The sequence below is a fragment of the Agelaius tricolor genome, unplaced genomic scaffold (genome assembly GCF_023055355.1).
Source record: "Agelaius tricolor isolate 1412-34295 unplaced genomic scaffold, bAgeTri1.0.p SCAF_14, whole genome shotgun sequence".
Taxonomy (NCBI): Eukaryota; Metazoa; Chordata; class Aves; order Passeriformes; family Icteridae; genus Agelaius; species Agelaius tricolor.
The window spans coordinates 14,122,732-14,149,325 of record NW_027269274.1 but is presented as its reverse complement, the minus strand read 5'-3'; the positions used below and the strand labels follow the sequence as shown (position 1 = coordinate 14,149,325).

General features: G+C 44.4%; 1 protein-coding gene across 3 annotated transcripts; it reads left to right on the top strand.

The window, feature by feature from the left end:
- Positions 1-11: 11 nt before the first annotated feature.
- RHOA (ras homolog family member A) lies at positions 12-22,978 on the top strand. 3 transcript variants are annotated; one of them, XM_071439799.1, is made up of 7 exons: positions 43-169; positions 1,187-1,291; positions 7,291-7,420; positions 16,982-17,139; positions 19,806-19,926; positions 21,160-21,290; positions 21,715-22,978. In XM_071439799.1, the coding sequence occupies exons 4-7, from the start codon at positions 16,984-16,986 to the stop codon at positions 21,886-21,888; spliced, it is 582 nt and encodes a 193-aa protein (XP_071295900.1). In that variant the 5' UTR covers positions 43-169; positions 1,187-1,291; positions 7,291-7,420; positions 16,982-16,983; the 3' UTR covers positions 21,889-22,978. The 3 variants fall into 3 exon arrangements, with proteins under 3 accessions (XP_071295897.1, XP_071295899.1, XP_071295900.1); XM_071439798.1 differs by lacking the exon at positions 1,187-1,291 and having other exon boundaries at positions 22-169; XM_071439796.1 differs by lacking the exons at positions 1,187-1,291; positions 7,291-7,420 and having other exon boundaries at positions 12-169.
- The last annotated feature ends 3,616 nt before the right edge of the window (positions 22,979-26,594 follow it).

Here is a 26,594-nt window from a genome sequence, read left to right as displayed (position 1 = left end):
GGGCGGGCGGGCGCGCGCGGCCGGGCGGGGCGGTTCGGGAACGCGGCGCGCGCGGGGGGCCGGGAGCGCGCACGGCCTGCCCCGCCCCGCCCGTTTCCGCCGCCGCCGCCGCTCGCGCTCGGGCCTGTGGAGCAGGAGGCGGCGGGAGCCGGACCAGCGCAGGCCGCAGGTACCGGGGGGCTCTCTGCCGACCGAGGGGCGCGGGGGGGAGCGGATCGCCGGTTTCTCTTCTCCTCTCCCCCCTTCCCGCCGCCGTCGCCGGGTGGGGCCCGCCCGCCCCCGCCGGGAGTCCGCGGCCTGCGGGCGGGGGCGGCCGGGCCCGGCCGGGCCTCTCGCCGCCACTGCCGCGCACAAAAGGGGAGGGCTGGCCGGGGTGGCCCCTCCGCGAGTTCCCGGGGCCGGTAACGGGGCCTTTTCCGGGCCGCGGGAGCGGGGGAGGGGAGGAAGGGGCGCGGCCCCGGGGCTCTCCCGCGGGAGCCGCCCGCGCCCCGCCCGGGCCCCGGTACCGCCGGCCGGCCGTGGGCGGCGCGGAGGGAGGCGGCGGCGGCAGCGCTGCCCCCAGCCCCGCGGGGTGACACGGGCGGCACCGGGGGTGCCCCGGTGAGTGGCAGCGTTGTGTGACGTCACCAGCGGCGGGGCCGCGCCCCGCCCGCCCCGGGGGTCGCAGGCGGGGGTCGCGCCGGGCCCCCCGCGGCACACGGGGCCGTGCCGGGGTGCCTGCGGAAGGGCTGCCGGGATCTGTGCGCCGTTGAACTTTTATCTTGGGGAGGAATCGGCCTTTGGAGCGAAACTGGAAAGTTTGGGCGGCGTTTTTTTGGTGGGGCGGCTGCAGCAGGCCGGGGAAACGCCGGGGGTGGTTTGACACGGCCGGAGCCCCGGGAGCCTCAGCTAGCTGAGAACTGCCCGGTGTTAAACGAAATCCTGCATAAACCTTTTCTGCCAGGAAAGCCATTCCTTCGAGGGCGTGAGGAACCTCGAGACTACTGTTTGGGTTTTAAAAATAAAACCTAAAACTTCTCCCAGGGGTCTGTAGTATTAGTTACTACAGATCCTCAGGATGAAGTATTGTTCCCAGTCCAATGATACCACATCTACTTTGATATCCCTTTAAGAGGTGTCTGGAACGGGCGTTTGTTTGTTTTTAGTTGCTGCCTCATATCCAGCTTTTGTTTCTCTCCTGGTACAGTTCACCTGTTTGTCGCAGGGAACCCTTCAGGAGCAGCGGTTCCCACCCACCCTTTCTCTGTGTGATACAGTATTTGGAGAAAATTAAACACTAAGCCCTCCATAGGTAATGTTAAGTTTGTTGTTGCCTTTTCCCCCCCCTCCAGAGCTTAGCCTAAGTGTCAATTCTGCCATCTCTGTGATTTTGAAATGGTGAACTTCTCCCAGAATCAGACTTCTGTTGATCTTCTTTTTATCTCAGAAATCTCAAAAGTTAATTTTATGTGCCCTAAATGTTGTTTGTGACTCAAAGTATTAAGTTCTCTGATGGCTTTATTTGGGGATTTTTCCCAGTATGGAAATATTAAGTCTTTCCCTCCCTGAAAAGATTGTTTATGAAAATATTTGCTTGCTGTTAAAGGCTTTTCTGATACATGTGTGCTTTCTCCTTGCCCTCTTCTGGTTTTATCCAGGTCTCCAGCCACCCAGCACTGGCATTTCTCATTCAAATCTACAGAGTCTAATTCTGACACTGATTTGGATCAAGGCTGCATGTTTAAAAAAAGAAAAATGTTAGCCTTATTTCACTTTAATTAGTTCACTGGAATGTTTAACAGCATATTCAGCATAAATGTTTGACATAAATTTGTATGATTTGTACAATCACCTGTAAACTTGGGTGATTTGTATCATTTAACACTAGAATACGTGGGTTTTTTCAAAAAGAATTTCTCAAGACATGAATGCACCGTCACACAAGGGGCAAAATAAATTCAGTCTCAGCAGAAGTGAGCTGAGCAGCTCTCATGTTATCCCTCCTCGCTCACCAGGCTCAGGCTCTGGCCGAGTGCCACAGCAGCCAAGCGCCAGAGGCGGGGAGTTCTCTGAGCCAGGAATTGACAGTAAAAACATCCTAAATGATCTCAACTGCCACCAGGATGTAGCACTGGGGATGGCTCTTCAGATAAGCAAATTCCAAATGAAAACCTTTTGGAGGGGTCTTGGAAGTATCATCATCTTTCCTCATTTTTCTGACAGTAACTCTTGGTTTTTCTGTTTTTTACACTTAATCTTTCTCTCTCAATGTATTTAAGTTGCCCAGAACCCTGTGGGCTCTTCACACCATATCTTTGGTCTGCTCTGTGCTAGATATTTCTGACCTTGGCTACCTTTTCATTAGCCAAGTGTACCTTCTCAGTTTCTCTAACATTTTATTCCCTGCTGCTGTGGCATCATCAGGTTCTTTCCACGTCTCCACTCAGCCACCATCTTTTACCTTTAATATTAAATCTCATCTCTCTCTTGTTCTGCTCTGTTGCCTTACAAAGTGTCTTTAAATGCAGTTTGAACTAATGTGGAGGAGAAGTGTAATTGGGTGAGTTTGAGGAAGTTAGCATGTTGATAAAGTACAGAAGTGTGCCCTTGATATTTTAAATTAATCCATGATGAGCTTGTCCTAGTAAAACACTTAATAAGGGTGAAACTCTGTAATAGAGAACAGTGCAATGCAAAATAAATGTGCCAAATGACAGCTGACCTTCATTCCATTCCCAGGGTACAGCTATGCACCTGCACACACCTGAGTGCATGATGAAAATCCTCTGCTCCTTGCCTTTTGGGATAATTCCTTTCCTGCTATAAATAGTGGGTAGCTAAATAGAAAGAGGTAGTTGCTTATTACTTTTTGGTAAATATCAAAAATAAGCAAAAATATCCCAAAATACTGCCTGTGGTACACTGGTTAAGTTACTACTACTTTTACATTACTGTTGGGTGTCTGGGTGCCTTCTGGTCTTGGTGGGATCTGTTACCACTCCTTCTGAACAGTGAATAAAGTAACAAAGGCTAATTGGAGTTGGTGGAGTGACACTGCCCTGTCCCTCCTTTCTTCTGTCCTTTTCCTATCACCATATTTTCATTTGGAAAGGACATTTGAGACTATAAAAGTTGAACTAAAATATCTATAGACCACCTTTTAATTAAGATATTTGCCATCCACACAACTAACAGCCAGTCCTTCTAAGTGAGTCAGCTAATTAAACTAATCAGAAGAAGGTTTGCTGTCTTTCTCTGACCACCTTTCATAACCAAGGTCCCTTGTAAAACAAACAGATGGAGAGTCACAAGTATACCCAGTAAAATTGGGCAGTACACCAAATATGAGGTTTTGCTTTCCTCAGGCTCTGACAGTTGTGGGTTTTCTGCTTGCTTTTTTATTGTTGTTTTTTAATCAGAAACAGAGCTCAATTCAGTCTCTTTGCTCAGTTAATTAGCAGTGTTTTGCAACCATAAATAGTTCTGTCTCACCTGGCCTGAACTGTCACATTTGGAGCAGGTTGCTAGTGTGGATGTGTACAAAGGGATTCCTCCTCCTCATCTTCATAGTTTTAAGGAAGATTGTCTTTGCATGTGTTAGTGATTTGAAAGAACTAGCAGCTGTCCAAGTACCAGTTATCTCTGTTTGCATTCTTTGCTAGCATTTCATTTTTCTTATATTTTACACCTGGAGATTCTTTATTCTTCACCTCCCGTCTGCTCTGTTGAAATTGTGTGAAGTGAGAAAGCTGTCTTACAGTGGGATCTTGACTGGGTGCTGACCAAGTGAATTGGCTCATTTTTTGAACCTCAGTCCAAGAGCTGTTTGGAAAGGCTGGGTTCCATGTAAACCACAGCAGAACTGGGCTTCTGCGCTTGAAATTGAAAATGTTGTTGGGAGGATTTTAAATTATACTGTGGAATGTTGACAGATGAGAATGAGCATGCAGTTTGGGATAAAGAAAGTATTAGAAATAAGAATACAGCCTTCAGAAAGTTTAAGTCATGAAGTTGACCAGAAAAGTAAATAAGAATGTGAAGTCTGGCAAGTCAAATGAAAAATACAAGGATACAAGGACCTGCCAGAGAGACTCTGAGAAACATCATACCAAAAATGAAATAATTTCCAAGTTTATCAGAAACAAGGAAGGTTCAGGATTCTGGAGGGCCAATAGATGGAAAAGTGAAAGAAATATTGGATGATGAAGCCATGAGTAGGAAGATGACTTATTCCTGTTTCCTGTGGAGGAGTCCAGGAGTCCGAAGAGGTTCCCTGTGCCAGATATTCCCGTTATGGAGAACAGAACTCATTGGAAGATCTGTCTCTGCTTGAATTGTCAGCAAAGTAATTTATAGAGCAAAGTAATAAATACAGTTACAAGATGCCAAGACCAGATGGTGCTTGCCCAAGGGTTCCAAAGGAAACTCAGGCCTGAAATGACCGAATTACTAATTACACTGTGTAACTTCTCAATACCTTGAAGCCACAGAAATAGAGGAGGATTTATGTGGTAGCAGTTCTTAAAGATAGTTCAGCAGGATATCACAGTTCAGTGCCTTTTTAAAAAGTAGAAAACAAAAAAAAGCTAACCAGATGGACCAACAACTTAAGAGTAGCAGAAAGCCAGTGTGGCTTTTGCAAAGGAAATGGTGCAGCTCATAGCTGCTGGAGGTTTGTAATTACTCAAGAAGCACAAAGAAGGGAAGTTTGGGAGAAGAGAAGAAGAGGGATCTGTGTTACATCTCTACTGTTCAGCATATTCATAAATGATCTAGTGAGAAGGGTGTTGAGGATGAAGGGAGGAAAAGACAAGAACTGATTAGGAAGAATTGCAGCTTGTCCTTCCCACACTGAATTACAGGCAGCAAAATGCCAAATGAAATTTGTTCCAGATAAATACAAAGCAGGGGGATAGTCTTAATTTGTTTATGCACTGATGGGGTGAAAGTTAATTATTGCCACTTAGAAGGAAGAGCTTGCCATAATTCTGTGAAAATGGAAGTTTAGTGTTCAACAGTGATCATATGAGTTTGTATGAGGGGCTTTGGGAAAGGAATAAAAAAAAGGAAAACAGGGATAGCATCATGGCTCTTAGTCCTCAACACACTGATTACAGTGGGGTGCCACAGAGAAAGATGTGCTTTGAGATACACTGCAACTGGAAAAGCAAAGATGAGGCTGGAAATAGTGATCAGAGATAAGGAATGGATTCCATACAAGGGATGCTTAAAAAGATTTGAACTCCTCAGCTTGGCAAAGACATGACCAAGCAGTCTGGTCTAGATCAAAACTGATGGTGCCTCTCCCTCAGTCTGCACTGAGACCACAGAATGCTTTGAATGACAGCGATTTACACAGCTCCAGAACCAAACAGGTGGAATGACAGGAGAAAACACTGTCAAATGTTGGGCATAAAGAATAAAAATAAATAATTATCCCCAAGCTGTCTACTCAGAAAATACACTTATGGTGGTATCAGTGCACTTGCTCCTTCTTTTACTCTGAGATACCTGCCTGTGTTAGGCAGTGGTGTTTGATCTGAACCAGTGCGGTTTCAACAGATGTCTTGTGGTGGGAGAAGAGGAGGAAGGAGCACAGGTGAGTGTTAGTTGTGGGTACCAGTGGCTGTCTGGAGAAGTTAGTGTTAGTTTTTATTGTCCATATGTGCTTTACTGCCAGCACCTGAAGACAGAGCCACCATGCCCAAGCAGAAGCCTGCCTTGTTCAGCATGAGGTGCCCACATCCCATCTGACATGCAGGAGCTGTCTGGGAGGAGAGGACACCAAGAAAAAACTGGCTGAAATGCAAAGCTTTTTGCAGATTACACACACATGGAAATCCACAGATCTACTATAATTACCTCAATATTAAGCCCTAATCTCATTTTGTGCAAAGTAATCTTGGGACTCAGCATTGCATAAGAGAAGGGCTCTCGTAAGTCGTTGTGCCTGCAGATAGCAAAGATGGAGTCAGTGGGGGCAAATGTGCAAGAATGTTCTGGGGGGTGCAAGGACAGCAACAGCAGCCACAGATCCTGAGGACAGAATCCTTCTGTCTGCCCCCAAAATCCAAACTTTGCCTTCAGCCTCGGAGAGGGACTTGTCATGGTAGAGGAAGACAAGGGAGAAATGCTCGAATTAGTCTTCTTCCCTAGGTTCTGAAATGGTGTTAATTTACTAATTATGTACCAGTAGGGAGGTGAACAGTATAGGGGTGAACTTTGCAGGCAGTTATCAGGAGCACCCTGCTAAGTTTGGTGTTAACAAAACAGGATGCATGTTGACAATGTTAAGACAGAGTTTTGCTTGCACATATTGCTGGTTTCGTTTAAAAAAAAAATTGACTCAAACATGCTTAAAAAGGGTCTTTCAGGAACCTTCTTTTGAGTGTTTTTCTCCTTCCAAGTGTTGAATGGGAATTAAATAACCTGGCTTGGAAAGGAAATGAAGGCATCTGTTTTGTTCACACTTTAAAAAAAGTGCAAGAAAGCCCTACAGATGAAATAAGAGAAAAGTAGTAACTGAACACAGAACACAGAAAATAGAAAACAGAAGCTCAAAATTGTGGAAAGTAACTGGGAGGAAAAAGGAATAACTATGAAATTATGGATCTAAAAAGTAGAAATGTGGTGAGGCCTTGCCATGTGTCCTGCTGGGAGGCCTGCCTGCCTTTGCTTTCAGGCTGGCTCATCCCATTTGCTCTTGTCCTTGTTTCAGGCCCCAGCTTTGCTCACTGCTCTTTAGGGTCTGAGAGAAGCATCCAGTTGTTTTCTTCTGTGGCTGTGTCTCTTCCAGACTGTCCTTTTTCCAGTTCTGCTGTAGTTGTTCCTCATATGGTCACTGCTGTGTAGTTTAATCGTCCGTGTGCCCTGCTCTGAGTCATTTCCAGTTCATTTATAGCCTTTTGACATGGGAGGATCACAGCTGCACACATCAGAAGATGCAGTCATGCGATGGATTCCGCCATCATCCTTAATGGTTTCTGGTTTGTTCCTTTTCTCCTAGTTCTTAATACTGGAATCTTTAAAATTGTGGCACTTTGGAGTATTGAGCTTTTATTTTAAAGGAATTAACTATATAACTTTTGAATGCTGTCCTTGAGTGGCAGTGATCAGTTCCCAGTCCATCATTTCATATAGGAAGTTGAGTCTGGTTTTTACATTGCATATCACTTCACATTTCTCTCCTTCAAATTTTATTGCCAAGGCACAGAGCCTGTTAAAGTTCTAAAATCCATCACAGTTAGCCCTTGCCTTTATTGACATCACCAGTAAATTTTGTTGTATAGCTATTTTTCTTCACTTTTTCAGGTCATTTATGAACGTTGAGCTGTGCAGGTTCCACGGGTGTTTTTCTGAGAGCGCTGAGCATTTCCTTCTGCCTGGTTTCCTATCTTTTGGCACTTATTTATCTATACACAGAGAACTTCCGTGTAATCAGGTATTCTGATTATCTCATTAAGTTAAAAAAAAAAAGTTGAATGATATTGCACGCCTAATCTGACCAGATTTGGTAATTGACAGCTCTGTTTTGATACATATCTTAGCTCTGAAGATCTCTGGCCTGAAAAATGAGGGGGGCAATGTAATTTTTTTTCCAGAAAGCTCTTTACATAGTGCAGCAGTTTGAGTTTGAAAGAATGCTAATATGCTGTAATAATAAAGAGAAGTAGGACAATCTTAATGATTGTAATCCCATCAGATTTAAGACATCAATCCCAGGTACAATAATGGAATAAGTAACAAAGTGTTCAGGAAAGAATTAAGGCACTGTCACTCAGCCTGGACTGGGGGAAATAGAAACAAGAGGTGTTAATTGTTTTAGTTTGGTTCTTAAGTGCAAGTGTTCATCTTAACCTTCAGTTAGTACTTGACAGTAATTGCATGTCGTTTTCAGTGAGAAAAGAATACAGAACAAAATCAATATGGTTCATATTAAATTTAGTAGAAAGGCAAGTGAAGGCTCAAGTGAGTCTGTGTGTAGTGAAAACATGAAGGAGTTGGACTCCTGGGCTGTGTTTTTGAGTGGTCACCAGGAAGAAATGCAAAATGCCAGTAATGGGAAATTTGCAGAGGCTGAAGAAGTGAGGAAGTGACTTCATCATAATGCAGAAAACATAGTTGACTGCTGGAGTGAGGAGCATGGTGCATGGCATTCTCTGTTACTGCTATTTTAAAGTCAAGATGATCTTCACTTGAATTAATGCACGGGGTGAAATGTGCTGGGGAATGACCAAGCAGTGGCTTGTTTGCACTTGAAACGCATCTCCGGGTGTGGTTCTCTGATACTGAATGAATGGGTTTAAGGCTCCTCTCCTGGAGCTGTGCTGCAGGAGCCCTGAGGCATTTGGAGCTGGGATGGATAATGTGGGATGGGAAGGTGACACCTCTACCACTTTGTTACTCCTTGTGCCAGGAATAGACAGGCACTACTGTCAAAGGTGTAAAGGTAATTAAAAAAAAACCAAAAAAGCAACCAGCCCTGTGTTAGGGTGCTCCAGTCTGGAAAGGCTGTTATGTGAGCAGCAGGAAGAGGGTGAGCGGAGGCAAATTGTTCACTCCCTTTCCATTTTGGAATTAGGAGGCAGTAAAAGAAACTAATAGGGACAATCTTGAATTTGAAGGAAGTGGCTTTAGACAATGTGTAATTAAGTTGTGGGAACTCCCTCCACAGGATGTTGTGTGTGCTGGAAGTTTTACATGGGTTCAAAGGGAGTCTGGACAAGCTCATGGAGGAGAAATCTGTTTGAGGTTACCAAATTCATGCGAACCACATCTGACCCAAGAAGCTCCTGAGCTGAAGGCTGGTGAACATGCAGGGAGAAGCTTTTTGTTCATTTTTCCTCTTCTTTAGTGCAAGAATCCAGTCCTGAGTTTGTCTGAAATGCCAGGCACTGAGGTGGAGAGCCCTAACTCCTAAGTCAGTGTCCCTATTTCCATGTATGTAGACCTGCAGTAACAGATGGTCTGTGAGTCTCTAGGTGTAAGTTTAGCTGCAGAAACAAATTGGTCTGGTGGTCAGTGTCCATGTTGGAGCTGCTTGTGGGACACAGTGCTGGGTGTAGAAGGTTGCATAGCTCATGATTTGGGTGTTTTCACAGAAGATAGTTTGTGTGTTCCTGGGAGCACTTGGCAGTGCTGAGGCTCGTTCCTGTAAAGCACAGCCAGGTGCTCTGTAAAGGGAAGGAGAGCAAAGCAAAATGTTTTCAAGCAAATTTATTAGAATCCAAAACAATTTTCTTCTCTGAGAGGAAGATGAATTGTGTGTTGTCACACGGGATTTTTCCTGAAGAGGAAGGCAAGGGCAAAGGCAGTAATTTGATAGGATGAATCCTACTTTGAGACTTCACATGATATCTCAGATTAGACGTGCTGTGTCCACATGACACTCAGCACAGATCTAGTGCTGACAGCTGATTCAGGTTTCCTCCAAAGCATTGCACTGGCAGGCTTTATACTGCATGAGGAACCTCCATCACAGCCACAGAGGCAGCATGAACAACGTTCTGTGTCCTTAACGAAGATTCACTGGATGCCCATGCCTGTAAAACACCTATTGTGTACTTTTGGATAACTCTTAATGACTGTATAAAATTAATCAGTCATTAAGGGTTCACTGGGGCTGGCAACCAGTGTTGCTAAGACCTAATGCAGTTAAGCTGACCCTGTTCCCAGTTCTGGTGATGTAGTACAAAGAGGCTTGAGCTGGTTATTTGTGGAGTTAGCTGAGACCTGGGGAGGTTTATTAGCTGGGGCTGAGCACATCTATGCTGCTCTGGATTTAAAGCTGCCTCTGGAAATGTACAGCTCTATTTGCAAGGCACTTTTTCCAAGCTAGTAAAACATGCCAGACTTGAGCCTGGTTGATGTTGATGAATGAGCTGTTATCAGAAAGCTGAACACTCAGCTTGCCTTGTCCAAAGACCTTCCCAAAGGACCTGTGTTTAGGATTTAATCCCATTGGATACTATGCTGACCTTCTGTGTCAGTTTTTCAATTGTACTTCAGTCTTACAACAGAAAAATTCCATTTCTCTGTGGGTTAAATTTAATGTGCGGTATCAGTAGCCTGCCCTATGCTTTGCCACCTTTGGAACTTTTTTCAAGTGTAGATTTCATATGTAACCCTCCCCAAAAGCCCCAGCAGATCGCTTTTTCTCACCAGCTGCTCCCACATAGTGCTGTAGTTAGAAATAGGTCTGTTTTGCAGTACTGTCAAACTGCTTTATGTACTGGCTGCAGTAAGGAGTATAAATATAGCTATTTCTCAAAGGCCTTGTTAGCAACACTTTAAATAATGTGGCTTTTTGGTTTATGAGTGGAAGTGTCCACAGGCAAACTTGCACAGAATTAAGAAAATCTCAACCATTATAATGAAATGTATTGACGATATTCAAGTTTTTAGTGTTTTGTTTCTGGTGGCTTGGAATTGAACTGAGGTTCCATCCCAGTAATGCTTGATTTCAGGTTGTTCATGGTGTCAGAAGAGCAGATCACTCTGAGCTCAGTGTGTCCAGCTGTACAGATCAGTTCAGACAATAAATAAGTGGTCACTTGCTGCATGTTTTGGGGTATGTACATCTTCCAGGATCTTTTAGGAACCCTGGAGCAGAAACATGGGTTGTATCTGACTCCTTTATGTGATTGAGTCACGTTTTTCCATAATTTTTTTCTTACTTTTATTTCAGTCCCAAGGCTATTGATTTCCCAGTTTGCAGCTTCTCTAAGAGGTGAATTTGGGTCACAGTTTCTTTTACTTCACAACTATTGCTATGGAAGAGCAGGGCCATCCTTGTTGATTATGTGGAGGAAAATGGCAAGATAGCACACATAGGCTTACACAGGCTGAAGGAAGCTGATTTAAGGTAGCAGGATTAGCATTTCAGCAGCAAGCTGCAGTATTTCTGGTATTTGTTTATATGTGCTTTCACTAATGAGAAGTGAGCAGCAAAAAAGGATTATAGAATGTATAGTTGTTGGCATTCTCCATTGGGACTTTAGTGGAGGAGAAGATTGAGACTCTTGCCTGCTGTTGGAGATGTGGGAATCCTGGATTCTGCTCTAGAGGAGTGGTTACATCCTTCTGCTGTTCTCCTCCTGGCCTGTTTGTCTGACCCCTTCCCTGGTCATAGTCCTTGGGCCACTTCACCCACTCAGATGCTCTGTGTTCAGTCTCTTTCTTCACTGTACACAGCTGCTCTAAAATCAGACCTGTTTGTTTTGGGGCTGATCTACTTTGGGCTCCAAACTGCTTTGCTAGTTCTCAGTGTTAATGCCCAACCTTGCTAAATGGCCAGAAGAAAACTGAGAAAAGCCTGCTCATCCCCTCTTGATCCCTGGAGTCTTTGGGGAAAACTCTTTCTTCCTCCACCTCAGACTTGAACAAAAGTGAGTATATTTTAGGAGTGAATGGAGGTACTGAGGCAGAAGCAGCTGAGGGACTGGGACAGAGTCAGTTCTCCCCTGTGGTAGGTAGAGGGCAGGGCCTCACTGGTCAGGGTGGGAGACACTTGAGCAGGGTTTCTTTTTCTGGTCCCTCAGCCTGGCTCTTGTTCCTCCTGCTGCCCAGGGCAGGGCTGACTGAATGAAGGGAAATAAAGCAAGTGAGAAGAGTGCCAGGCTGTAATTCACTCAGCAGCAAACTGCTTCAGTACTGTGTAGAGGAGTCAGCAGCAAGGCAGTCTTTATAAGATTTCAAAACCTTTGCCTTTCAACATTTTGATTTTAAGGACTTCAGCAAGATTAGGTGGGAAAGAATTTAAAGGATGTTCTCCCCCTTAACCCCTGCAGCATCCTTACTGCATGCTGAACTACTTCTGAACTGCATCTGCTGAGTTCTTGCTGACATCCAATAATCCAGAATTAATTTTTTACAAAATTCTGTATTATGCAAAGGCTCTCCCTGTATAGCATAGCAGGCAACATAAAGTTACTAGTAATTAATTGGTAATTGAAATTAAATATAGTTGTGATACCTATGTGATGGTAAAGGGCTGTTTCTTCCATCAGTTACTTTCTCCAGGACGAGATCCAGAGTGAGACAGACAAACCTGGAATGTTTGTTGTCAGCCTATCCAACTTCATAATGCCAACAGTGTGTCCACAATCCTCACTCATGCTGTGTGGCCTTGGGACCTGCCAGAGAGGTGGCACTAGAGAAGTTGTTCCTTGGAAAAATAAATAGCATGCTGAAGAGGCAAATTCCCTTGCAGTAAAGAGTAATACTTGGGGGGGGAGTATGTTTAAAACATGGAAAAAAAAATTTTCCCCATTTCTAATTCTTCTGGAGTATTTGGTGGATTCCCTTAACAAGCAGGGCTTTATGCTGCAGGAGTCTTGGAGCCTCACTGCACTTAGAAACAGCAGCCTCCTGTAACAAGGATATTAGTGTGGCAACTCTGCAAACAGGAGCTCCTTGTGTTGTAACCTCCTGTGATGTTAGTGGGATTGAGCAAAGGATGTCTAAAGCTCCTGTAATACCTGTGAAAGACACTGGCTGAGGCTGGGGAAATGTCATAATTGAATTTCTTCCATTCAGATGAGTCACTTGAGTCATGTTGTGAGAGTTTCCACTTTCAATCTAGCACACTAGCTGGTTTTGAGAATCCTATAAATGCAAAGGAAGAGGGAAGAGTGGTTCATTGAAGAGTAGGAAAAATTGCAGATCTCTTGCCTCGCTGCAGAAGACACCACAGCTTCTCCTAGAAGATCACTGCAGCCATTCTGCTACACTAATTGGGATAAATTATTTCTTGCCCAATGTTCTGTGTGCATCATCAGTGATGCAGTCCCAGCAGCTTTCTGGGTTTATTGGACTCTCCCTGCTCTGTGTGTTGTGTTAAAGGATGAATGTACATTCAGTTACAGGAGGCAGTAGTAGCTTGGGTTTGGTCTGTTTGTTACACCCTCTCAGGTAGCTCATAGAGGTTTTTTAGCACTGGTGAAAAGCTGTGCTGCAGCAAATTGTAAATTGTGTGTAATGTGCGTCTTAAATGAAACTCTTTAGACCAACAAAGTGCTTTGATTCTCACATACTGCTGGTAGAAATTTGATGTATTTCCATGTTTCAGAATACTTGATGAAGAAAACCAGAGCATGTCAGAGTGCACCAGAAAGACCCAGCTGCTGTGAATGCTGGTAGTGTTGTCCTTGTTACATGCACCACTAAGATGCAGCTCCATTCTAACAATCCATTTTTTTCTCTATTGTGCTACCAAGATGTTGTTTTTCTGAATCTTTGCCAGACCTGACAACCCCTTACAGCCATCCACTGGAGAGGAGTGTATTTATTTTAGCTAAAAATAACTGGCTGAAATATGCTGATCTGTACACTGAATCCTCTAAATTAGGAAATTCAAGGAATTCCTAAATTAGAAAGTGTTGGATCAAGGTTGGATGAGGCTTTGAGCAACCTGGTCGAGTGAAAGGTGTCCCTGCCTGTGCCAGGGGTTGGAATTATATGATCTTGGAGGTTCCTTCCAACCCCAACCATTCTATGGTCCATTGATAATGATAAGTAGAAAGAAGTGGTTGTGATGTTTGGTGACTTCCTTCCAAGGTGGGTGGAGGTGTCTGGCTCTGATCAGAGCTGACATCCTGAGGTGTTTATATCTACCCAGCATTTATAATCTGGGCTGCTTCTGAAAATTGGAGATTTTAAGTGGTGATCTTTGCCTCCTGAATTGAATTTTATACAACACACTTGTTCTAGAAGGAATTGCTTTGTAATGCTGTGGAAGGTGAAACTAAAGTAAAAAGTATGAGGATGCCATAGGTGACCAAAAAATGATAATGTGGTTGAGGCTTTTTGTGATGGTCCAGAAGGATCCTCTAGGAGCTGATGTTGAGGGAATTTTAATTCCCTAGATTTTGAATGTACTAGATGGAGGGGACTGTTGGGTAGGTTTGATCTGTCTTGGTGATGGTCCTGCACTGAACTGTGAGCTGGAGAGCCTCATGGGCAGGTCCTGAGCAATGGGAAGGAAGTGGTTGAGCACACATTGCTGAGGGGCATCTTGGGTCCAAATGATGTCAACACATCTCAGGAAGCATTCAAGCAGAGAGTTTCATGATAGGCTTTTCTCAGGGAAAAGTTACTGAAGAGATAAAATAAAGCTCCTGAAATAATTTTGATACATCTATCCATACATTTTTCAAGCTTTTTTGGGGAAGTGTTTGTAGAAAGATCTACATTAAATAATGAGTTTGTGGGGTTTTTTTACATAATTGTAGTTTCCCTGTAGACCTTAGGCATTGGTATGTAGAAGGCCAAAACATAAAATTTAACTGGCAAGGAATACTTAAAAAATAATCTGAGTGATGGAAGATGGAAGATTTAGAAGAAGATAGAGTTGATCTGATACTCCATTGAAAAATACAGTTATCTGTAGTGATGCCAGAAGGTCACCTACCCTGGGTGATACTGCAGGGAACTCAAGGCATCACAGGCCAGTCCCTGCCACCAGCACAGAAGGGAGACGAGGGAGGACGGCAGGGAAGGACAGGTTATGTCAGCCACCCACTGTGTCTCCAGGGTGGTTTCATCAATGGCCTGGAAATTATCTGGGAATCACTGCTATTGAACTTGCATCCAACAGACTGTGATTAAACTGAAGGACAGAGCTAGAACCTGAAGGCAGAATAAACAATCAGTCACTGTAAGGACAAATAAAAGTGTGGCAGTGGATACTCAGCTGTGTGAAGAGAGAACTACTCACTGTGGAGACATCTGAATGAAAAAAGTCTGTGAGCTATCAGGAATTAAAAGCTGACTGTATCAACAGTGTTGTCTTCAGGGGAGGGGACAAAGAAAGAAAAAGACACACAATTCCAGATTGGTGTTTAAGCAGGGTATCCCAGAAGATCAATGAAATCAGTCCTGCAGCTCTGGGCACTCTTCACAGAGCCCTAGGAGAAATACTGAATTCAGCTTTTGGGCTCCACACTTTGGTAAATTTCTGCCAATTGGACTCTGCCCAGAAGGGAGCAATGGGAAAGTCTAGGAAATATGATTTACAGAGGAGGCTTGAATAAACTGGCATTGTTTTGCCTGAAGAGAACACTAAATGAAGGCATGTATTCTCAACTGCACTGGGGAAAGGGAATAATCAATTTCCTTATGGCCACAAAAACCAGCATAAACAGTAATGGGCTTATGTTACATCAAAGAAGGGTGAGCGTACACACTGAGGGAAATTTTCTCATTGTAAATGTTGGTAGAGCAACATGAGTAGATTACTTCAGAGATTTTGTAGGACTTGAAGGGCAGATTAGTCAAAACTGACATTAAATAGAAGTTACAAGTAGTTGATCTTGAAGTTGGTACAGAGGACAGATAATTTCCAGTTCTGTAAAATTCAAACACTACCATTCCTAGAAAGGATTCAAAATCATCTAAAACAATGGAAAGAAAACTTTTATAAGGCTTAGATCATTTAAAACCTTCCACAAATGTAAAAATTAACCCAAGTCCCTAAGGTAAATAACTTTTAACTTGTGTACCTATATATTTGCAAGGTGAAAGAAACTGACTTTAGACGTGGATTTGGATCACTTGAGCAGTGGTGTCTGACGGGGCTGTCCTTGACTCTTGCTGCTTGGTGGGTTGAAATGGTACCTGGAACATTCTCTGTACCTGGAGCAGAAGTACAGAATCACTGTAATATCCACTGCTTCTTCACCACCTAACAGTACCAAAGTTTGCTTTTAGATGGTAGTTTTACCTTTTTAGTTCATTTCATGAGGGAAAAGAAGAGGTGAAAAGGATAAAACGTTTTTGCTGTGTCTTCTAAATCTCTCCTGTGCTTCTTTGAGGCCTTCTCCCCTTGCCAGCAGCCATGATCATCCTCATAGAACTTTGTTCTGGGTTTGTCATGGCAAAAGTGAACTCACAGGGTGCTCCTCTGTGCTGTTTTGGTCATGCAGTCATAGGCATTGTGGTGGTGTTGCTGTTTGCTCCATCTCCAGGAAGCTTCATGGGATGACTAAGCAGCTTCCCCTGGAGTGCCTTTGTGTTCTGGAGAAGAAAGTCCTTCTGGGTCTGTCCTCACTGCACTCTGCTCTAGGCAGGTCACTCCCTGACTCCGTGGCTCGTCCCTGCATGGGTCACAAATAAACACCTGGAGAAAAGAGAGCAGGCATATACATAGTGCTGCTTTTGTTTGCTTTGCCAGATCCAAAACAACCATCTCTTTTGGCCCCACCCTGACTCCAGGCTTTCCTTAAAGCTTTCCAAGCTTTTGTACTGTCTTTTTGAGGCCAGAGTTGCTCATGAGCAGGTCATGGATTTGTATGGTCCTGATACAGACCAATCAATTCATCATTGATCAGTTCATTGCACAGCAGAGATCTGCACGGAGTACCCCCTTCTCTTACTGCCAGCTGACAGCAGGCTCTGTTAACCTGGGGGCAGGTTAATGCCCAGGAAAGGGGGTTGAGGAGCGAGATGTATGCTGCCAAAATCCTTTGCAGAGTGGTGGTTGTAATCTGAGGAGCTGGTTACCTTGAGATCCTTCTCTTGGTGCTCTGAGGTGGCAGCAGGTGCTCCTCAGTCCAGCTGACTGGTGCTTTGTAGTTAAGGCAGCTCAGTGTGATAAGAAAATGTTACTGCCCTCCAATTGAAGCATCTTGTATATGATTACCTGGAATACACTTCTGAGAGGGTACCCTGGGACAGTGCTGCTCACTCACTCATTGTCTCTGGGTGCTGCTATCTCAGCCTTCAGGACAGATCAATAAATGCTAAACCAGGCCCATCCCCTCTCCTTTCTATTATTCTTGCACTTAGTGGGCTCACTGGTGTGTTGATAAGTGCTGGGGAGTGTTTTTTCTTCAAAGGATGGGAATCTGAACTTATCCAAGTCCAGATATGTCTGTCTCTCTAACAGACATGCATAATCAATTTAAAAGGTCTTACTAATTGAAGACTTGGTGTTTATTAATTATTAGCATCTTGGTTAAAAGCTGTAACAGTTGAATTAACAAGTCACTCTTTTGTTTTTCAGCTATGGCAGCCATTCGAAAAAAGCTGGTTATAGTGGGAGATGGTGCCTGTGGAAAGACCTGTCTGCTGATTGTATTTAGCAAAGACCAGTTCCCTGAAGTGTATGTTCCCACTGTCTTTGAAAATTACGTAGCAGATATTGAAGTGGATGGAAAGCAGGTATGTGAACCCTTGTCTAAGAGCCAGAATGAACTGGTGTTTGTTCAGAATAGCATGGACATCTCCACACTTACTTAATATTTAAAAATATATTTACAATATAAGCACTAACCACATATTAAGCATGTTTCTGTGGAAAAAAATACTGGCCTTGCTAGAATGTGCTCATATCCAGTGTCTGTCCAACAAGGTGCTTCTAGCTGTACACAGGCTGAGGTTCTAAAAGCCATGCAGTCAGTCTGAGGAGAATGTTGCAGCAGGTAGGAGGGGATGGAGCAGTGCAAAGATGCTGAGGGCATTGGGGCTGCTGGCCTTTGGAACAGAGTCTCTGTTTTAATAGGGACCTGGTATTGTAATTAACAAAGACTAATTCCTAGAGAGGTTTTTTTTCATACCTGCTCCAGGCAACATGCAGCATCCTTCTGAGAACAGATGACAGACAGGTTGATTAAGGGGGTTGATTTTTGTGGTGTACATCAGCATCACCTGTCCTGCTTGTCTGAAGGAGCACAATTCTTAGCATCCAAGTGTAGCCACAGCTCACTGAGCTTCATCTTCAGTTTGTACTTCAGTAAACTAATTATTAAAATATTTCATTTTAGTTTTAAATATTTTGAAAATCAGATTTTAATCAGTGGAACCTCTTGAATCCTTTTGTTTCCCTGCAAGCAGACATGTCAGACACCCACTCCAGGGGGCAGCTGTAGGTGCTGATCCCTGGGTAGGTTGCCTTCTGCACTTCTGGCAGCAGGGTGCTGGGTGATGTGCAAAATTGTCACTTTCCAGGACGCTCCAGAAGCACACAAAGCTGGAGCTTTGCACCTTGAAAGCTCAGCTATCTACAAACCCTGTCAGGCAGGCACAGCCTGGGCTGTAGCCACACAGAGCTGACTCTGCCATGGGACTGCAGCTCAGGCATGGGGCAGCTCTTGGTGCTGATGCTGCTGAGCTTCCCTGTTTTGTCCCTGTGGGACCTTGCCTTCCCTCTGGGCTCAGGTACAGCCAGGACATTTTTCAGTCCATTCCAGTTCAGATGCAGTGACTGTGGATCCTGAGAAAAAGAAGTTTTTGAGCTAGTTTTGGACTTTATGTTAAAATAGATTTCCTGGTGTTGCAGGGATGGGTTATTTATGGATTTAGTCATGATAGCTCTTGCTGCTTGAGTCTAAAAAGAGCTTTCCTCTCCCATAATGTGAATCAGTAAAAGAAAATTTACTTTTAGACTAATATTAGGACATGTTTTTTCCCCAAGTGACAGGTTCTACAGTTTCTATATTGTATTTTAGACTCTAAGGACTATTGTTTGAAATATGTATGATATCCATTTCTCTGTCTCATCACCAAGTCTAACTTCCTCATTCCTTTCTGCCTGAATCTCTGCATCTCTGAATGAGAGAATAGGGAGTCATGCCCTATCAGCTAGATGCAGCCAGTAGCTAAAGGAAAATAGCATCAGCAGCTTGAGCAGTATCAGCTGATTTTATTTTTGTAACTAGAGGATATATTTTACCCAAGCTCTTGGTCTTCAGAAAATTTGATTACAAAAGTTTGTAGGAGAGTAGTGCTTAAGCCTTTTCTGTTTGACAGCCACTTACCTCTGTCTTCCTAGAAAAGCATTACCAGAAATGTCCAGAAGTTGTATGAAGACAAAGAGGTGATGGTGAGAGATATTGTGTTGTAGGAGCTGATTCCAGTGTCATAGACATCTCTTTAGAAATATGAACATTTACCACAGAAGTCACATTTGCAGCTGCAGAGGTGACTCTGAGAGGAGGAGTATTTCTGACTGAAATACAGATGATTATTTTTGTATATGTGTGCAACTCAAGGCTTTGTCACTTCACACTTTAAACAGAGAGTTGCATTGCAATGCAGGCTCACGTTTGGGTTCCAGTTCTGCTTATCTGCCTTTATCTGAGCTGCTGTGGACTTTTTTCCTGGAATTTTTGAATGCAAGGGTTTAAAGAAGGCACCCATTCCATTATGATGGCAGACTCATCAGAGAATCTTAAGCAAGAGTATATGTACCTAAAGAGCTTGATTATAGTTTTTAAAGTCCTTTGCTTTAAATGTTGGCTATTCCTTCTACAGTTTTAAACAATCCTATTGGGGTGTTCTCACCTAGCTCCAGCAAAAGTAGAAAAACTGAGAACATTAAGTACTTTACTTCTTGGGAACAAGAAGCTTTACACACAAATCAGTTGTGTTAAATTTGTGCACAAATAAGTGCGATCTTGACATTTCTTAGTCACTAAATGTTCCAGCTGTAAACCCATTGAAAATGTGCATAATTCTAAAAAGCATATTCTTAGTCCACTTTCACTGAAAACTGGCATTTCTGGGATGGTTGTCAGAGAGTTTCCTAGCCCTTTGGAGCTGATTCCCTTCGATTCTTCTGTCTTGCTTTCCTGCTGGTAGCTTTTATGTCCTTTTAGAGAATAGACAGTGGTCATAGGTATACAGAAAATACTCATAAGCAGCAATAAGTTGATTTTTGGAGTTACAGAATGTAAAATTCCTAATAGTTCTCCTGGCAAAGGAGAAGTTGCAGTCTCCTCCTTTTGAGTGGTATTGACTGAAATATTTTATTCACTCCTGTTGTGTTCCTGGCTTCTGAATCAGAACTTTCCTGGTGATCTGACTCACCCCTTATCTTAATTTTGCAGGTTGAGTTGGCTTTGTGGGATACAGCAGGACAGGAAGACTACGATCGACTTAGACCGCTTTCTTATCCAGATACTGATGTTATACTTATGTGTTTTTCAATTGATAGTCCTGATAGTTTAGGTAAGTAGATCTCTAACTGAATCAGAATCATATATTCTCTATATCGATATATTCCCCTTGGAAATTGCACTGTAGAATGTATTTTCCCTTGGGAGCTTTCCTAGTTTCAGAATTGCTGCTGGTTTGAGTGTGTAGTTTTCAGACATTAGAGAATTCTCCAGCAACACTAAGAGCTGCAGCAGCACTCTGTGTTTGCCCAGATTGTAAAAATTCTCTTCCCTCTCCTCCCTTCCTGCTCACCAGTATCTGGGTGCCAGGGTCCCTGGGAGCAGTGAACTGCCAGGCAGCTTTTCAGGTGTGCAGCATCTAGAGGCCAGCACACCTGAGCACTCCAGGTGCAGCTGCAGAATTGGTATTTTGGCTGTAGTGCAAAACCTGGCTTCAAAAGCCTTGTCTAAGTTGTTCCTTCAAGCAAGAAAATATGCCATATTACATAATAGTGAATGTCTCTTCAAAAGCTGAATGGAATTTCATGAAGATAAAAAGTGGTTATGCAGCCTGCAGGTACATCCACTGGTGAATCTCAAATGCCTAAGAGCTTATGAAAGCACAGCCAGATGTTTTAGGCTGTTCAGCACTTCCTGCTATACAGAACTTGTCAAGGTTTTGCTTTCAAAAGCCCCCAAGTCCTCCTTTCACTAAAAAAATAAAGTCATGTAGGGATGTGAGGAGGAGGTTGCTTGTATATGAGAACAAATTCATTTGCTGCATGTAGGGAGAAATGGCAGATTGAAAATTACTTACCCTAAGCCTTTGTTTCTGTGTATCTGTAATTAGTGTGTTGAATAGTTCTGCTGCAGTAAGGGGAGAGCTGAGAGGGGTTGTTTTGTGTTGCTTTAGGAAAAGAAGTGAGGTTAAAACTTAGGCTTCATTATTGTGCCCACCTCTAGCTTCTGGAGATAAATAAAATGTTTCTCTTGAAGCAAAATATTCCATAACTTTCCAGTCCAAAAATCTGCATGCTGTTCTTCAAATTCTCTTGTGCTAACCCTTGTCAGGTAGCTGCTGAGAGAAGCCTAAATGTTACATGTCCTTCAGCCTTCAAATTACTACAGGCTTGTCCTTTTTGGCAACAACAGAACAGGTCTATTTGCTTCCTTGTGAAGAGTAGAAAAAAGGGCATCAGTGTGGATTATCAAGTTACAACAACTCAAGCAGCGTGTAGAAACTTTAAAATAAAACTCTCCCCAGAAATGGGGTTTGTACAGTCATGCCTCTATTTATTTTCTTCAGAAAACATCCCAGAGAAGTGGACCCCGGAGGTGAAGCATTTTTGCCCCAACGTGCCTATCATCTTGGTAGGAAACAAGAAGGACCTGAGGAATGACGAGCACACAAGACGAGAGCTGGCCAAAATGAAGCAGGCAGGTTCCTTCCAGAGCCTTACAGTAAATGGCAGAAGTGTGTGGTGGTTGAAGCAGAGCATTAAGCAGGCACCCACAGCTGGCTGCTGGTTTCTGTGGGCTGTCTGATCAACACCTATATACACAGACTGAGGCATTGATTTGAGGATTTGCTCATAGGCTTTTTTACAGTGGTAGCAAAGAATTGCATAAATGCTTCATCAGAAATAGGCAGTCACTTGCCTATTTCAAAAAGTGTTGCAGCTTTCAAGCTTAGAGATATCAGAAAACTGATGGTGTCCTCTGGCATTGGATTTTTAACTAACCAGTTCATTATGTGTGCTTAATCCAGAAATTCCTTTGCATTTGTTGGGAAGCTGGGTGGGAAGGGGAGGAGCAGTGTGGCTTTGGGCTGTGCTCACCTGCTGCTTTTGTGCTGTTGCAGGAGCCTGTCAAACCCGAGGAAGGCCGGGACATGGCAAACCGCATTGGTGCATTCGGGTACATGGAGTGTTCGGCAAAGACCAAAGACGGTGTCAGGGAGGTGTTTGAAATGGCCACTAGAGCTGCTTTGCAAGCCCGGCGTGGCAAGAAAAAGTCCGGGTGCCTTCTCTTATAAAGCGTGGCCAGAGGAAGATGGCCAAAGCAGCACCCTGCACTTGAGTAATTTTGAAGTGCTGTTTATTAATCTTAGTGTATGATTACTGGCCTTTTTCATTATCTATAATTTACTTAAGAGATTTAAAAATCGAGTCATCTTGCTACCAGTATTTAGAAGCCAACCATGATTTTTATAACAATCTGCATCAAATTCATCTGTGCACCCAAGGTTAACCTCAACATTCCTCTAACAGACCTTTTCTGCACTCACAGGATATGCCAGGCGCTAATTGAAGACAATTCTCTATCTTCTTTCTTGTCTCTATAAAGAGAAAAAGCTGTCAACACAGAGGATTGGTCTGTAACTACTTTATAACTAACGTCCTATTCTAATTGAGTACAACCGTTACATGGCTGTATGGAATCAAGAGTAGCTTCAGTGCTATCACATTTAGGAAGATCTGATTTTCATGGCTTGGTGTAAAACATTAATTTGAAAATGTGATCACTCTGAAATGACCAAGTCCCATTCAGCTAAGGAAAAGTGAGGGTTCTGTGGTTTCATGTTAGTTACCTTTTAGTTACTGTGTAATTAGTGCCAGTTTAAATGTATGTTACCAAAAATAAATCTATTTACCCCAGCTTAGATGTAGTATTTTTTGTATAATTGGATTTCCTAATACTGTTACTTGTAACCTCTGCGTTAAGGTGTTCTGGGTTTTTTAAGAAACTGTATTTGAAAATAAAGTCCGGTGGAAAGCAGCTGATCCTCTTCCCCTGTTCATTTGTAAGAGTCTGACCCATTTGAATGATATGAGTGGTCTGCACACCCAGGAGGAGTTTTTTCCATAACGTGCTGTAGGGATGAGAAAAGACAGCCTGCTCACACTCAAAGCTTCTGAACTGTTCAGTTGCCTTAAATTCATTGCTGGACCCAGTTTCAAAACTTAAAAAAAAAAAAGAAACTTTTTGTGTAAGTTTGGTTACCATGTAGTGATCAGACTCCTAACCTGTGAACTTCTTGCTGTTCTGCAGCCAACTAAACTCTTTCTGTATTTTCATTTTTCCAAGAACTAATAGAATAAAGGCAGTTTTCTAAGCTCCCTGTATCCTGGTGTCTGTATTCCTCACTCTGGGTTTTTGTCCCAGCATCTGATAGCCTGAATTAGAAATAGCATTTTTGATAAAGCTGAGAGAGAATTCGCTGAGCAGTTGCAAGTGCTTTAATACTTATTTTTATTTCCCAGCAAGGGATACCCATCTGCTGCTTGTGGTGCTTTCCAAACGCTGCAGCAGAGCCGAGTTGCAGTATCTCATCTGGCCCCCACAGTGAGCAGCAAAGCTTCCCAGGAGCTTTTGATACCAGCAAGATGAGAGTGCATCACTTGAGTTGGGTTTGTCAGTCCTGAGCATGGGACTAGAGGAGCAGGAGGAGGCTGTAAAGGGGGAAGGGAGGAGCAGATGCAGTGTTGTTGTGGGAGCATGTGATGGTTTGCAGCAGCTGGGCTGCACTGGAGCAGTGGCAGAGGTTGCATGAGGCAGGGTGTTTGCCATGGCATTGCATGAGGAGGCCTTCAAGCCCTGCAGCACAGGCTGGGCTCAAGGTGTGGGCCCTGTGCTGCAGCCATGCTGGAGAGAGGATTGTGCTGCTCCTGGGGAGGAGAGGCCAGGGAACAGCAGTGGGCATCTCCATGCTCACACTGTATGAACAGCAGCTGCTGCTGAGCTGAGAGCCTCCTCACTGGGCTGGGTAGGAGGCAGTCCATATCTGAGCACCTGGCTGCATCACATAACGGCACACAAAACACCTGTGGCATTTTATTTTCTTTTTCTGGACAATTCCTGATTGCTTTTCTTGCAGTAAAGGAGAAGCAGACCCAGACATAGGAATGCCTTGTACCTCTGGTCCTTGTCCTTCCTCTTCAGCCACAGACACCCAGAGTGAATTGTCTGACAGCCCCAGTGGTCTCAGCCACCCCACCCTTCCCTCCTTCCTCTCCTGGGTGTTTGTCCTCCCCCTGCAGCGTGACTGGGTTGAACAGAGCAGGAAGTTCTCAGCTGGGGCCGTGGGGCTGCCAGGGAGGATGTAATTTGCTGGCCTGTTGACAAGTTTAGTGGCTCATTTGCAGTTCCCTTTTTTGGGGGGATGTTGCAGTTGAGCAAATCTGGGGGTTTTCAGTCTTGCAGGGATGTGGGGTTGCAGTCTGCTGTGGCCACAGTTACAGACCAGCTCTTACAGGGGTTTGGAGTCAGGTTGCCTGTTCCTCAAAGCCTGTGGCTCTGTATCTGCTGCTCTTTTTCAACCCAGCAGTGACTGTTAGCCCAGTGTCACTAAGCTTTTGCTGACTTACACCATCATCTCAGTTATCAGTCAGCTTTCCTGCCTTTGAGGGCTGGCAGCCTGGCTCCCTCTGGATTCCTGCCACATCTGTCACCTCTGGACAAATGTGAAGCCACATTTGCTCTGGATGAAACAGAGCTGAGGACGCAGATGGCCAGACCTGACCTGGGGAATGAGAGCTCAGCACTAATGGAGAGCAATCCAGGCAGGCAAGGAGCTGTGGAAGAGGCAGGGGAAAAGCAAGGAGCCAAGTGCCAGCCCCCTGAGCAGGGGAAGGAGTTCACTACCAGGAGTGGGGACATGATGTAAGCTAGAGGCCAGAAGGTGTGGTTTGGTGGCTTTTGTGATTACTTGGCACTGTTGCTGTTAAACAGTAATTTTTTTACCATGTAGGACAACTGTCACTTGTCACACAGCCCAAAAGGGGACCACTGAACCCATCTGGTCCCCCTGGAGCTTCTGGCACTCCTCTGGATCCCAGCTGAGGGGGCTGCACAGAATGTTTCCAGGCACAGGCCATAGCTCTGAGCCAACAAGGAAGTTCATTCTGTACCCTTAAAACTTGCTCATCAAGGAAGGGAAAGCCCTAACCTGTGCTTCTCTGGAAAGGGCAGGGCCCCAGAAGTAAACTCCCCCACTTCAGAGTCATTCCCTGGGACCAGACAAAAAAGTGAAGGTGCCAGTCTGAGGCCAAAAGTGGCAGCAGAGATGTGGCCCCACCCTAGATATCACCTTGAAGGGAAATTCCTCTTCTTCAGGAGCTGTGGCTCTCTGTGCCCAGGGGTGGGTGAGGAGGAGTCTGTGGTGACTGTAACTCATTTTTTTCAAGAGCAAACATGAATCATGTGCCTCGGCTCATCCGCTGTTTTCCAGCACCGATCTCTCTCAGGACACTTGACATGGCTCCTGCCATCACTGCTGCAACACACTGCAGGTCCCCAAAGATGCAAGATAATCAGGAAAGTCCCCAAAACTTGTTAGTGAGGCAGGTGCCAAGAGCAACTCAAAGCAACCCCCCCAGATCCTGCAGTCACCTGGGCACCCAGAGCAGAGAGGCAGCATTGTGTGGTGCCTGTTGGTGACAGCTGGCATTTCGTGACAAGTCCCTGCTCCCAAGCACAAAAGAGAGCAGACAGCAGGGGCGGGCTGAGCGCATCCCCCGCGTGGGGGCCCAGGCTGCCTTGGCTGGTGGCCAGGGCTGATAAGCAGCTGTCTGACCTTGGGCTGTTGTGAAAGGAGCTCGCTTGGCGCAGATGCAGGCAGGAGGCTCAGCAGGGGCTCCCTGCTTCCCCTGGGAGCTGCACTGGAGCTGAGGCCCTGGCTCTTTGTTCCTGCTGGGCTGCGCTGCTCCACTGTCCTTGTTGGTCCAACCCATGGACATGGACACAAGGCCTGACCCCGAACTGCCTCTTTACTTTAGGAGAGGGAAGTGGAGGGACAGCTGGGCCACTTGCTTGGTGTGAGCACAAGAAACAGCCCAGCTCACTTAGGGCTGCCTTCAGTCTGTGGGGAACAGAGCAGTCAATACTGCATGATCTAACACTCCTGCAAACAGACTGAAGCAGTTAGGGAAGAAATGGAAAAGCCAAGGATGGGAAAAAGCAACCCCTGAAATTGAGAAAGGAGCCTACTTCTCTTTATCTAGTGAGGATATACCAAGCTGTAATTCTGTGTGTAGACTTCACCAGCCTCAAAGAAGTGGAAAACTTATAGTACTCTGAAGAAGGGAATTTGTTGCTCCTTTTTCTTGTGCTCCTCCCGTTCCTCTTCTGTAAGAGCTGTAATGAGGGATTCAGGATTCCAGGCAACTCTTCATAATGCAGCTTATTACACCCAATACGTTACAGCAGCCCAGGGTTGTGGGTGACAGAGCCTGTCCCTACAGCTGTCAGCTCCAGCTGCAGGCAGGCCTGGAGACCCTTTGTTTTGGTTACAATGCATTATATACTTTTCTTAGCTGAGCACCTTAATGCAGAAGAACCAATCTATACCTTAATTTTTACCTATAGCCTATCACAACTACTATAATTACCATATTCATGTTACTGTTCACCTATCACTAAAAGTCAGTACGTTACAGTTTAAGCTAGAAGTTCTTTTTCAGTTTTCTTGCAGTGGAAAATTTTGAGACCTTTTTTCTACTTGAAACATCAGCAGTCTTGTTTGCCTGTTCTATCTTTCTGCTTGGTAAAAACACCTTCTTGTTTGAGGTGGGTTTATCCTTTGCTCTAAGCCATAAAAACCCCTTCTAACTAACATACCGTTTGCCTTCTTGGCTACCAGTAAGACTGGCTCAGCAATTATTTTCTTCGATATCAAAACTTGCTTTCAATTCCATTCCTCCTTCAGATTCTACATTCAAAAGTCTTTCTGCCAAGCATACA